This window comes from Lemur catta, chromosome 9 (assembly GCF_020740605.2).
Source record: "Lemur catta isolate mLemCat1 chromosome 9, mLemCat1.pri, whole genome shotgun sequence".
In the NCBI taxonomy this organism is placed as follows: domain Eukaryota; kingdom Metazoa; phylum Chordata; class Mammalia; order Primates; family Lemuridae; genus Lemur; species Lemur catta.
The window spans coordinates 27,405,084-27,419,434 of record NC_059136.1 but is presented as its reverse complement, the minus strand read 5'-3'; the positions used below and the strand labels follow the sequence as shown (position 1 = coordinate 27,419,434).

Genomic DNA, 14,351 nt, shown 5'->3' with positions numbered 1-14,351 from the left:
GAGGGATTGTGTACGGAGGATAGTATGTTGGGTATATGTGTATGTGGAGGGTGTACATGTGTGTGATGTATGGGGAATGTGTGTGTGTACGTGATGAGTGTGGTGTGTATGGTGCTATGTGCCTGTGCCTGTGTGTAGGGTGTGCGCATGTGGTATGTGTGGTGTGCATGGTGTGTGTGCATCCTGAGTTTACCGTGGAGCCTCTAGCCAGGCAGAGGGACTTGGAGAGTGCAGCAGGAGTATGGTCAGGAAGGCATGGTCCCTGGGGACAATGCCATCAGCAGGGCTGTGCCCTCTTTAATGACTCTACAAGACTTTCTTCAGAGGGAGAGGGTGCCTAAGAATTTCCCAGGCCAGACGTGCCACCCAGAGCTGCCAGCAGCAGTCTGCAAGCCCTCCCCTGGGACCTTGTGGGCTGTCTTCAAAGGGGAAGATGATTGCAGGGGACCCAAGGTGGACTCTGCCTCTGGCTGGCCTGGGACCTCCCGCCTGGCTGTGCGAACCAAACCGGGGAGAGGAAAGCCAACAGTTGAGCCTCAAGTCCTGCCTCCTACAACTGGGGACAGCTCACCTCTGCTGAGCCCTGGAGCTGTTGGCCTCCCTCCCCTCCCCCACCCTGGCCTCAGGCCCTTTGCCTTCTCTGTTCCCCACCTGGAACTCTTGCCCATACATCGTGGCTTGCAGGGTTGTTCCTGACATTCCAAGCTGGAGAATCTTTCTCTCCTCAGGCAGGCCTTCCACTCATCTCTTGCCTGAGCTCCTGGTCCCACGGCCTGGCTGATCTTCAAATACTCACCACAGTTGGAAATTAGCTCGCCCATTGCTCTACTTGGTTGATTGTCTACTTCCTTTCCTTTCTGGAAAGCGTCACTTTAAAAGTAGTGTCATGTATGTCTTGTAACCCTCGTGCCTCAGAACAATGCCTGGGATATACTAGGGCTCAATAAATACGCATTGAAAAAATAACCCAGTAACATATATAAAGAGTGTGTAAAAACATCCCGTTGTGAGATATTATCTATAAATGTTTATTTGGTCCATGCCCAATTACATAAATAAGTTGTATGATTTATTTTTTTCTTTTCATTACGAAAAGAAAAAGTATAAAACTGATTTTTAAGTGATCTAATAATTGGTCTATTTGAAAAATGTAGTGTCCAGTAGTCAAAACTCTCATTGGAACAAGAATGTAGCTAACTATGAACACATAAATGAGAGAGAAAGAGAGGAAGGCCATGTGCCAGGCCAGGAGAGATAAAAACACCATGAGGCCTGGGCAAGGCTCCCTCTCTGCCCTAATCCAGATCAACATCCCAGCCCAAACATCCAAGAGCTAAAAGACAGGATCCAGCAAAGAGCTCCCTTCCTGTGGAGACAGGGGAGAGGGGACCACCATAGAGTGTCCCCAAAATAGAAGTAGGTGGAGGCCTTCTCAGCTGCGGCCAGCTGGCATTCCACAGACTCACTTAACAGTGGCCCGATAAGCTAAATAAAGGTTGTTCTGTGGCCAGCTCAGAGCCAGGGGTGGAGAAAGCTCTTAATTACAGCTGATGCTGTGGGGTGGAGCCCTGTCCGCAGCCTCTGCCCCACGCTGCAGGAAGCCGAGGCTGAGACTGAGTCCCCCAGGGACCTCTGTCAGGCTGTGGAGATGCAGGAGCTGACACCCTGGTATGGAGGCACTTCCCCAGACGTGCCCAAGTCCAAGGGGACACTGAGCCACCAGTACCAGGAAAGACCCTAGGGGAGGCCACTGTGGAGGTCACAGAGAGCACGACATCTGAAGTGCATCTCTAATAACATCACCACGTGTCCTTGTTGCTGCCCTTGTTACTCCACTCACACACCTACAGATATTCTTTCTCAGTTATAAAATGAGGATAATGATTTCTCCGGGACCCTGGAGGGGGAATTTAGCCCCTCTGCTGCCCTCAGAGCTATCCTTCCTCCCTCCTGTGGCCAAGCTAGATGGAAAGTGCATGGGTTTTGGAAGCAGCCAGAGCTCAGTTTATCATGGTCAACTCAGCATCACAGGAGGAGAGGAAGAAGGAGAGGCAGGAAGGGGAGGGTGAGGAGTGGTAATGACTATTATTATGGATTAAGCACATCCTGTTTTAGGTACACTGCATATATTAATTGTAGCTTTGCTATATGTGTCCAGGGATAGAAATGATGTTTGTTTATATGTGAGAAAGCTAAGATTCACAGAAATCAGGTAATGTGCTAAAAATCATACAGATAATAATAAGTCTAAGGGCCAAGAATTGGAGATTCAACATCTATTGTTCTTATACCACCAACCTCCACTCCCACCCACCCCCATCCCCACCCCACCCAGCTGCCAGACACACCTGCAGCTGTCATTTCACCTCTAGGAAAGCAACAGCCAAAAGAAAATGGGAGCCATATAGGTAATGTTAAATTTTCATTTAAAGAAAAAAAACACAGTGGAAACTGATTTTACTAATATATTGTATTTAACCCTAATTTTCCAAAATATGATAATTTCAATGAGTGATACATATAAAACTATTCATGAAATATGTCACTTTCTTTTTCCAGATTTTGTATAAAATTTCCTATTACACTTTCTGTAAAATCCAGGGGTGTGTGTGAATTATGCTTGTAGCACTTCTCACCTTGGACCACCCCATTGCAAGTGCTCAATAGATGCACATGTTGGACAGCATAGGCCAGAGCATCCGTGTCCCGTGTGTAAAGGGTCAGTGTCCACACCGCCTCACAGGGCTGGATGAGGATGGAGTGGGACTATGTAATCCCAAGTGCTGTCAATGTGGTGCCCAGCAAACAGCAGACTCCCTCAATTCTATTCATCTCGAGTAGAGTCAGGTCAGGGTCCTCCTCCTCCCCATCTGTTTCATCATAGGAGGTAGGGGAGTTTTTCTTTTTATTAAGAGATGGAGTCTGGCTATGTTGCCCAGGCTGGTCTAGAACTCCTAGCCTCAAGTGATGCTCCCGCCTCAGCCTCCCAACCAAGTAGCTGGGACTACAGGTGTGCACTGCTATATCCCACTAGAGGTGGTATTTTTGGCATGACTCAGCCTATCCCAGCCAATCTGCCTTTTCTAGACCTGCAGCAGCCTTCCAAATCTGACCATTTGTCTCTGCTCATCAGAATATGGACACTTTAAGCATTTCAGTTATTGTTGGCTATGATTTCAGATTTGCTGAATGTTCTTACTGTTTGCTGCAGTGGGGGTGAAAGAGATCACTGCCAAGTACTTCTCCCATCCAAGTACTAACCAGGATCAACCCTGCTTAGCTTCGGAGATCAGATGAGATTGGGCACGTTCACGGTGGTACGGCTATAGACTGCCAAGTACTTCTAATGTGCACATCACAACAGAAGCACAGTATTGTCAGGCACTGCCCTTGATTTCCTTTAAACAATATGTAGGAGCTCATCCTAAGTACTAGTCCCTGTTCTAGGCACTGAGGTGCCACAGGGAATAGACTTGTGAAGCTATATCCTTGTGTGTAAAGACAGACACAAAGCACATAAACTTTTATATATATATATATATATATATATATATATATATATATATATATATATATATATATATATATAAATCACACACCCAGTTGTGTAATTGTCTGCCACATTCCTGCAGCACCAAGTAGACAAGAGTTTCTTAAGGACAAAGAGAATGTCGGAACCATTGCTGCATCCTGGGCACCTGGCCTTGCCCCAACGCAGAAAAATCACTCTGTGTGTGTTTGTCAAATGAATGAATGAATGGATTGATCAAATTGAATGAATGTTTGATAGAATGCATGGTTGTTGAATGAATGAGTGGACTAAATTGAATCTAATGGTTGATATAATATTAACATATAGTTGTTGAATGAATGACAGAATAAATGGGTTGGACCAAACTGAATGATTACTACATCAAAAAAGTCTGATAGCGTTAGTCTGTGATTTTCCAGATCGCCAGTCTGAAGCCTCTACTCAGAGCAGCTCCTACTCAGGCGAGGCCCCCACAGGAATCTTCTGTGTGCCAAGAGATTTCTGGTGTTGATTTAATACTGCTAGCTGCTTTCCAATCTGTTACTGTTAGCTCTTTTGTTTTGCTTTGTTTCTAATTGAAGCCCTTGTGAGGGGATTTCATTGCATTTGTCACCAGAATAGATCAGGCCCTCTTCCTCTCACAGCTGTATTTACAAAACGGATTCCCTTCAGATGACTGAGCGCTAACTCTTACTTCTATTTTGGGCATTTGAAGAAGCTTGGCTATAGAGAATCCATTTTGTTCTTGATGTTATCATGATGGATGTGTGCTGATGTGGGCTGGCCTGTATCAGTTTCCCTTTCTCTTGGTAATAACCCCCCCGAGTTCCCCTCCACATACCAAACCCCTTTCCTTGAGGGAGCTGAGGTGGTAACTAACTCCACTCCCCAAGGTTAGATGAGGTTGCTGTTCAAGTATTCAACTATTTCTACTCCTAGGCTAGCAATTGGTCTAGGAACAGTCACATGACCTACCCTAGTCCAATCAGAGCGAAGGCCCAGTGGGCTCTGTTGGTCCTCCTTAACAGCCTAAGCACCACCCCCAGGAAGCCCTCCCTCATTCTCAGCATCACCAGCCACCACAACCACACAAGGACCCGGCTCATGACACTCTGCCCGTACCTTTATTCCAGTTAGCCTGCACAGCATCGCATTCCTTTTATGCATCCTACCTTCTAGACTATGAGCACACTGAGGGCAAGTGCTATGTCTTCTCTTTTTCTATAACCCCAGAAATCAGCACAAGGCCACGCAAAAAGTAGATCCCCAATAAGTATCTGTTGAATAAACAAGTGGAGACTGAAAGAGTCGACATGGAGAAAAGAGCCCTATTGTGGTACAGAAGCCCAGAGCCACCCCAGTTCCTGGAATGGCTTAGCCGCTTCTCGCTGGGCTGCAAGCCAGGCCCGTCCCCAGGACCAGGCCCCTGCCTGCCTGCTGAGTCACTCGCAGCTGCCCCTACCCCGCCGGCCCTCCCACCACCACACCAAGCCCCTGAGGCCTTCCCTGCCCCTGGCCAAGCTGTCACCCAGCCAAGGGCTGTTCAGTACCTTGCAGTGATGAGCAAGACAAGAGGCTGAGACTCTGCTCCCAGCCCCCACCTCCCTCAAAGCACAGCCCCTGCTGGTCCTGGAGTGGAAAGTTACTGGGTAATCCCTTTGTCACCCAAGAAGGACAAACGGCATTTCAATGCAATGGGCGGACGCAGAAGCTAGAGAAAGGATGGAGATGAGAAACCCACTCCATGCTTCCCGTCCTGGAGAGAGGTCTGTCCTCAGAATGACCCCACTAGGAGCCTGGAGGTCAGGCTTCCAGGTCAGAGCCCTGAAGGCCATGGGCTCTCTGCCTCCCCTCCCCCATCCCCAGGCACAATCAATAGATTCCAGACAAGTAAGTTAGAGACCGCAGGTTATCTCTGAGGGCACTGGGTCACAGCACGTGGCCTCTGGGACAAAAACCCTCTGACCATCTCTAAATGACTGCCTCTAGTTGCCAGGTACAGTTCACAGAGCCTGTAAGTGTCCATTTTCTTGCGTGATCTTTCATCACAGCCCCTTGGGAGACACTACTATGTGCCAGACTCTTCCAAGAGGGCTTTGCATGCACTGCGCTACCTTCAACAGCTCTGGCCCGTAAGCAGAGGATGTTCCCGTCTCAGAGACACAGATGAGATTCTGAGACATTTAGTCACCAAGTATCTCACAGGTGGGGTGGGAGTTTAGAAGCCAGTTCTCTGTAATCCCAAAGTCCTTTCCGCATCTGCCCCCTTCCTCTGCCCCAGGAAGGTAGAAGACAGCCATGTCCTTTGATGACAGGCACGTGCGGCGAGTGGGTGTGCTACTAGGTTCACTGTGCAGCGCAGCCCAGAAAGGGCGGGCTCCTAGCCTCTGCACCCGTCCCCTGCTCGGCCTCCCCGAGGGGCTGCATCGCCCCGTCGCCCGGGACCCCTGCCCTGGGATGGCACTCACTTTCACACAGGCGGCGTCTCAGCTTGCCGCGGATCTTGTCGATGGCGTTGAAGTCGGACACGTGGAAGACGTGGGCGGACTTGGGCTCCGAGGCGATCTCGTCCAGCTCCTCCTTCAGCGCCTCGCCCACGCCCACGGCGAAGAGGCGGATGCCGGCGCGGTGGGCGGCCGCCGCCGCGTCCAGCACCAGGTCCTGGCTGCGGCCGTCGGTCAGGAGGATGGCCACCTGCTTGAAGGCACGGTCCCCGGGGCGGCCGCCGGCCCGCGCGGAGAAGCTGCGGCCGGTGATGTAGCGCAGTGCGTCGCCCGTGTTGGTGTTGCCGCCGTGGTACACGATGCGCCGCGCGGCCGCCTTGACCTCCTCGCGGGAGCCAAAGCGGCCCAGCTCGAAGGCCGTGGTGGGCCGGTCGCTGTAGCGCACAACCCCCACGCGGGTGCGATCGGGGCCCACCTCGAAGGTGTCCACCAGGTTGGCCACCCACTGCCGCACCTTCTCAAAGTCGTCCTTGCCCACGCTGGAGGAGGTGTCCAAGAGGAAGACCAGATCGTAGTGGACGGTTTTGCAACCTGCAGGGGTGAGAGAAAGGGTGGGTAGGGCACATGGGCATGGAAAGGACATTGTCCTTAGGCCTAAAGCCATGGTCACAGGGTCCTGCCCTGCCTCTCACTGCCTGGGGACCGTGGGCTGCCTGAGCTGTCTGAGCCTCAGTAACACCGCTATGCATCAATCTCTTTACTTTCATTTTGATTAAAAAGTCACTTCATTTTTTTTTCATTATTTTTAAACAGAGTACAAATAATGCATGCTCATTTCAGAAAAGGCAATCAAAAGATGTTTTCAGTGCTCCCATTCCCATCTACTCAGAGATAAACACTGTTAAACCATGGAGTATACACTTGATTATTTTCTGTTTCCGTACCGTTATTGATGGAAACGGGCCCGTACCAGACACGGTGATATATATGTTGTTTTCTCTGCATCTAGTGATATGCTAGAAACCCATTGCCAGTTTGATATTGCAGGTGCCCATGGCTGCAGAGTCCTCTGCACCAATGAACATGATTGACTTAGCCAGTGACCACTTGTTGAATATTTAAACAGTTCACAGTATTTTACCATTAAAAAGCATATGAAATATATCCCATCCATTTATTTTAAATATAAATTCATAGATGTTCTATATGCTTTAAGAATATACATAATTGTATAATATAAATTTTACATGAATGATTAATATATGATGCTTTTGATTAAACCAAATAAGGCACCATATAATTAATTTCTCATCCTCACAGCAATCATGTACAAGGAGCCACTCATCCATTTTACAATTAGATAATAGGAAGAAAAGTGTTTTCCCAACTCCAAAGTGCTGTGCAAATATACAAGGAAATCATCGAGAAGCTCTAATCTTGACATTTCCAGATTACCAACAGTAGCAGCTTCCTAGGCCCCCCAGGAACACCTGGCACAAACATTTGGCTAATATAAATGAAATATAACAAAACAAAACACAAAAAGCCCCACTTTGTTAAAATATCAGGTTAGAAAGGGTGAACGGGACTGGCGGCGGCCAGGGTACATGAGAGTTTGAGGAGAATGCATTTGTCTACTCAACCAGTGATGGTAGGATTTGTTACACTCTTTCTCAGGGGCTTCAGAGCCTTATCTCGGAGGGTATCTTTTTATCCACCAATTTCAAACTTAGTGATTTACCCCAAGTAATCAATCAGATAAATGGAGGGGGAAGATATATAGGAAAGTTCACAGTAGCATGACCAAGAAAATCCTAGAGACAATCTCTACACTCACCCACATGGAATTAAAGGAAAGATCACTATGTATTCACAGAGCACAACCTAGGCAGCCTTGAACTTGATTGCCATAAATATATATCCATATTTACCAACATGGATACATTTTCCAATATAATGTTGGGTACGAAAAGCTGTTTATAAAACATTATGTATAACATGATAGAATTTCTGGAAAGGAAACCTGTGCTCTTGTGCATCTGTGTGTGTAATTGTGTATGCATGAGAGAAACCACAAGGGAAATACTGTTTACCTCTGGCAAGCAGAGCTATGAGTTGGTTTTATTATTCTGTTTTCTGCTTTTATCTGTGCAAGCAATAAATTAAGTTTAAAAAAAAGAAAAAGAAAAACACTAAAGCTGTATGTATTTACACACATACACACACACGCGCACACACATACACACACACGCACAAATATTTCCCTGTCTGGCCTGAGCCAATTCCACTCTTGAATATTCCACACCTACCTTTCCCTCTAGTTTTTGAAATCCAAGTTACACTCTGCATGTTGGGCCCTGAGTGACATCCCAGCCTTAGCAGGACTGATTCCCTAACAGGATTAGAGCTTTTGGAGTGTGTTTGCCCCGATGTGTGGACTCAGAGATAATTCCTGGGGAGTTTTTCTCCTTGACATAAAAGGTCATTCTTTTGTCCTTGGGACAATAATGTCCCAGCCTGTTCAGGATAATTGCCACTGAGGGCCAGACAGGCCCCGGCCTGTGAGCTGTAATCCTAAAGCAAATTTGTTTTAAGGCTACAGAAGCTTCATTTGTTCAGGAGGCCTCACCAAGAGGCCCTTTTGAGCACTGCGAACATTTTCTCCCAGAGGCCAGGGAACAGACTGGATTCGAGTGTGACATGGAGAGAAGAGACCTGCACCAGGGCCCGATGACTGCTTCCCTCCGCTGCCATTTTCCACTCTGTGAAATGAGGGCATGGAAGACACGGCCCTAGGGCCTGTCCACTTGTCAATTTGGTAATCCTATGCATCAACAGTACATGGTGGGGTTGGCTTGATGGACACAGAGATCCCATGTTCCTTGCATGTAAACAATTATTCCAGCCAGCCGGGCTTTGAGAGACTCAGGCAAAGAAAAACACATAAGAGAACTTTGTAAAATCAGTAAAGAAATAGTGTCAATTTTTTTGAGGACTAGGGAAAAAAGTTTTAGCACATCATTTTTTGTGTTCTCCCAGCCTCACCTGCCGTAGGCTTTGGGCCTCTTTTTACCCCAGTTCGTCATCTGTAAAATGGGAACATCATTTTACACTCCAGATCCAGTGAAGGGCACTCTCCCTGTCGCCGTGTGGGCAGCCCACAAGTGTCCTGTCTATCTGTGTACTGACGTCCCCAGTGTGCAAGCTCTGTGTTGGGTGTTGGCCACACAGACTGGGTTATGTTCCAGACTCCTCCTTCACATCTCAGCCCTGACTGGTGCCTTCCCCCACAGCAGGGACCCACAGACAGGAGAGTAAAGCCACCCTGTGACGTCTCAACCCTGCCTTCCCCTGGCCTCCCCATCTCCAGGAAACTTTCCCAGCTCCTTGCTCGACTACAAAGGCATGTTTTTCTCACTGTCCTGGACACCTTTTCTGGCTGAACTATGTCTATTTCTCCCTGGAATGTGTCTCAAAGCCTTCATAGAGCAGGATAAGACAATCAGGTCCTAACCCCTGCCCCCTCTCCCCAGGCCCAAACCCTGCACAGAACACACTGCATGACTGATCAGGATGTGTGTTAAGGCAGCTCATTCTCTGTCTGTCTGTCTGTCTGTCTCTCTCCCTCTCTCTCTCTCACACACACACACTCACATCCACAATGACACTCACACATACTCTCTCACACTCCCTCACACACTCTCTCTCACACTCACACAGGCCCTTGCTGGACAGCTGGCTATCACACACACAACTGCTGGATTCCTGACACACACGCTCTCTCTCACACAGTTAGCTGTGAGCTCGCCCACAGGCACACGTCCACACCCACACTCACACATGCAGGGACAGGCACACTGACTGCTCAGTCCCCAGGGTGGCACAGCCTACGATGGCCCCACCTGCCCGCTGGGCCTGGCAGCCGCCGTCCCCAGCCCACAGCAGCAGCATCCAGAGCAGGCAGGCCACAGCGTTCCCTCCGAGGCTGGCCATGGCTCTCTTCTTCTTGGGGACAAGCATTTCTAGGCCAGGAAGAAACGCCATTGGGGTCTACTGGAGCATTGCCTGTGTGGAGAAAGACACGTCTCTCGTGAGGGGTTCTCAAGCTGAAAGGCCATAAGAAGCTACCTCTGGGCCCCTCCCGGGAGGAATTCCCCATGCCCAGGCCCCAACCTCTCTTCCTTCCTCAGACTCGGCTGTTCACACAGCCAACAGGGTGACCTTCCAAAGAGCAAGCCCAATGTCACCTCCCCTCCATTTGTTCACCCATCTACCCCTCCCTGCTCCCAGCTGGCAGTGTGTGTATCGAGGACCTGCCAGGCCCTGGGGTCGCACGTGGGGTTGCAGACAGGAGTAGGAGAGGCGCTTGGGGCTTGAGGACGCCACAGCCCCATCTCACCTGAAGCCCTTCCATAATGCCGTCCTCATCCCCTACTGAATTTGGCACATGGGCCTGCCATGGCCTGCCCAGTCCTGTCCAGCCCGACCTCTCACCTCTCCCGACTGCCCCACCAGGCTGCACTTCCTAGCAGTTTCCCACTGATGCCAGGTCTGCAACTCATCCTTGCCTATATGGAAGCTTCTCCCTGTGCCTGAAGTCTCCACACCCACCCTGAGTGCCCCTTGCAGTGGTCAGCTCAGATGTCCTCTTGTCAATAGTCTTTCCTGGACACCTTGGCCCCTGCTGGCTGATGGGGCCACCCCTCAGCTGTCTCCACAGGAAGCCTGAGCAGTGGGCTGCTACTTTCGTAATCCATTTGCTTACTGTCTGCCCCGGGAACTGCGTGATCCAAGCTGACTTCACGCAGGGACCTAATGCAAGGTCAGTAACTAGCTATGAGAGGAGGGAAAGAACAAAGAATTGAATTGGCCAAAGGATCCCCGAACCTCAGTGTTTGCAATGGTCGGGACGTTATCTCAAAGGCAGTCAGGCAAGCAATCACCATAAGGGTTATTCTGATTCAAATAATAAGTGAATACTTGTTTTAGATTTTAATAAACGGAAAAAAACATTAAGCAGGGGGCAAGGCAGTAAGTTGAAAGCAAGCTTATTTGCTCTCTGTTTTCAAATTGCCAACCTGATGCAGGCATTTACAAGGATCAATGGGAAGACTACAGAGGACCATGGAACTGCATCCCACGGATGGGCATGTCCACTGCAGCGGAGCCACATGCCACCACAGTGCCCAGGAGGGGCCTTGCAAACTTAAAAACCACAGAGGAGTAGGAGTGAGCTCATGGGTGAATGCCTGTGTATGTATTTGTGTCTCTCTTGTTATGACATTTTTCTTAAGTACGTTGACATTTCAGCTTTTCATCAACAGCAATCTAAAAGAACTTAAAATGTTCCAGTGACTCAGAAGAGAACCTCCACAAACCTGGATATCAACAGGGCTGTGCTCAATGACAAACACACGTGAGCCAATCTCTGAAGTCTTCCCCTACCACATGCACCCAGGTGCATGCACGCGCGCACGCGCGCGCACACACACACACACACACACACACACACACACACACACACAAGGGAAACAAGCTGAAGGCACGTGCACATTTGCAATCAGCTACCTGAGCCTCCTCCCCTACAGGGACCCTGCCCACCCACTCCCCCTCATGCCACACCCACCCTCCCATCACTGGAATTTCTTATGGCTTTCAGGACACACTCTGCTGCCCTGTGCTCTGTGCAGGTGGCAGCCCTGTCCTGGAATACTCTCCCCTGGCTTGGCCTCAGGGAGGTAGAGCCCATCTAGTTTCAATCAGTTCTTACAACTCTCTGTGGGGTAGCTGTGGTCATTTCCGTTCTACAGAGTATAACTTATCTCAGCCAAAAGTAACTTGCCCAAGGTCACACTCCAGCAGAGGTGGAGCAGGGATCAGACATCCTGTAAGCAGCCAACACAGTGCTCCAAGGGAAGTCAGACCCCTGCTCTACATTGAGTCTAGACATCCCTGATCCACCTGTGACCCCTCAGCCACTGGAGAGCCATGCCTGGAGAGACGCCCCCGCCTCCCAGTGAGCCAGGCCCTCATGCCCCGACATTCCTCCTACCCTCTGTATTTACCAAATGCCAACATATAACACAGCTTTTAATATAGCACCTTTTAGATGCATTTTACCAAAGATTTATGACCCTGTCTGGGTTTAATATCAAATGACTCACAAATTCCATCCATGACCTTTATCTGCTCATAGCCCATTCAGGTTGTCTCTGTCCTCCAGACTCTACAACAGAATCCCACCATGTACCCCACACCTCTGGGACTCTGCAGGCCTGGGGGCTTACATCTGGATGTTCCTCACATCTCATCTCTCCTCTGACCCTTCCCCACCTCCCTGATGAATGAGCAGATGACTGGACCAGCCACACTTCTCCCTTGAGGTTGAAACATTTATTTGTTCCCACGGGGCCTGGCACGGGTCCCAGTTGTGGCCAATGTCATGCCACGCTGCTATCATCCACCCACGGTCTGTCTCCCCCAGCAGCCTAGAGGCTCTTTGAATAGGTTTCTGGAGTCCCGGGGATCAGCACAGAGCAGGTGCTTGGTGTCTGCTCACATTTGAGGGGAAGGAAGAGAGAAAGAAGGGGGAAAGAAGGGAAGGAAGAAAAGAAGGGGAGGCTGATAGCTGGGCTGCCACCAGGGAATACTGAACTCAGAGAACCCAGACACTGGCAGCTACTGGGCACAGCATCATCCAGGCACCATTCCTGTCTCCATTCTGCCTGAGAACTAGATAGATGACACTGAGCCTGCCCTGGAGAGGCAGGGACTCTCGCTAACTGGGACACAGGTAAGATGCACACCAGAGCAGGATAGGATCAAATGAGCACTGGGAGAAGGAAGTGAAGGGAGTTTGGGGAGCAAGAAGCTGGGGGAAGGTGTCTCCTAAACATTTCAGGGGGAGATCAGACTTCCTAGCTTTCCTCCAAGCCAGTTTGGAAGGCTGGGTAGGATGCAGTTAGACAAAAGGCAGGCGATCATTTCAGGCAGAGGGAACAGCATCTACAAGGCCCCAGAGGGAGAGCCAGAGCATGGTACTTAGGGGACTTCCTCATGCAGGACAGGCATGTGGGTTCATCTCAGGACAGGTACATGAATTTTATAATCTGGTCCCTGACACCTTGAGGGCAAAGCACACTCCTCTTACCAGGGCACTAAAGGCCATCTTGCCAGAGCACAGAGCACAGTTGAGTGACAATACTCAGAGCAGCAGGAGGCAGCTGCAGGAACAAGAAGAAAGGCACTGCTCCCAGATTGAACCTGTAGGGACAGTTGGAAGTCCAAGGTCACAGATCAGAGGGTCCAGGAGAAGGACAGAGAATCTTAGCCAGTCAGAGCTGGTTGCCCAACCCTCTCAGCCCTCACAGCTGTCTGGAGGCAAGGACTTGTCCGCCTGGTCCATTCTGCTGCCTAGCACCTAGAACAGCTCCCAGCACTTAATGGGCCCCTACATAGATATTAGATTGATGAGTAATGATGAATGGCCAGCATCTGCCTCTGCTGCTATCTGATGCTGTCATATATCTTGAGGTGGCTAGGAGTCATTCCTTAGAAGAACACAGACATCATCAAGGAGCTATGAAAGTAATTGAATAACTACTATTCATTATATACCACATGGCAGGCACTGTCTGATTGCTGCACTATCTCATGTGACCTTTCAAGACAGGCATCGTCATTTCCACTGGGTGAAGGAGGGGCCCGAGATGGAGAGAGGACCTGTGTCTCTCCCCAGGGGACCCAGTAAGTTCGAAGAGGGCCTGGGACTTGAACCCAGGCCTCCTCCACCAGGCACCAAGCCCACACTCCTCCCATAATCTCTATGAATGCAACAAATCCAAATATTAGCTCCAACTACTATGCCATCATGTTTTTGTGAAATAAGAAAGATGATGGACAGGTAGGGAAATGGTAACATCCATAATCATTCAGTATTTTTTAGGGCTCAAGATATTTGATAATTTTCCTTATGGCAGAAACTGGACCTTATCAAAGTTGTACTCCAAATTTTTAGAGGAACATTTGTCATATATCTTCCCAAATACATAAGAAAAGAGAAAACTACAGACCAATATTCCTTATGAACATAGATGCAAATATATTTAGCAAAATACTAGCAAACCAAATCAAGCAGCATATTAACAATATTAGACACCATGACCAAGTGGGATTTATCCCAGGAATGCAAGGGTGTTTCAACACACAAAAATCAATCAATGTAATACATCAATAAAATGAATGGAAGGAAAAACACATGGTGATTCCAATTGTTGTAGAAAAAGCATTTAATAAAATCAAACACCTTCTCATGATTAAAAAAAAGAAAACAGTAAACTAAAACTAGAAGGAAATTTCCCCAACATAATAAAGAC

At 48.9% G+C, this 14,351-nt stretch overlaps 1 protein-coding gene across 1 annotated transcript in view; it reads right to left on the bottom strand.

Moving 5' to 3' along the window:
- The window catches only part of COL22A1 (collagen type XXII alpha 1 chain), a 253,599-nt gene that overhangs the window by 221,386 nt on the left and 17,862 nt on the right, over positions 1-14,351 (bottom strand). Inside the window, exons 2-3 of the mRNA XM_045561068.1 lie at positions 9,879-10,041; positions 6,001-6,567 (exon numbers count right to left, since the gene is read on the bottom strand). Of these exons, the coding sequence (XP_045417024.1) occupies positions 6,001-6,567; positions 9,879-10,020 (709 nt within the window). The 5' untranslated portion in view covers positions 10,021-10,041. The remainder of the gene's footprint in view (positions 1-6,000; positions 6,568-9,878; positions 10,042-14,351) is intronic.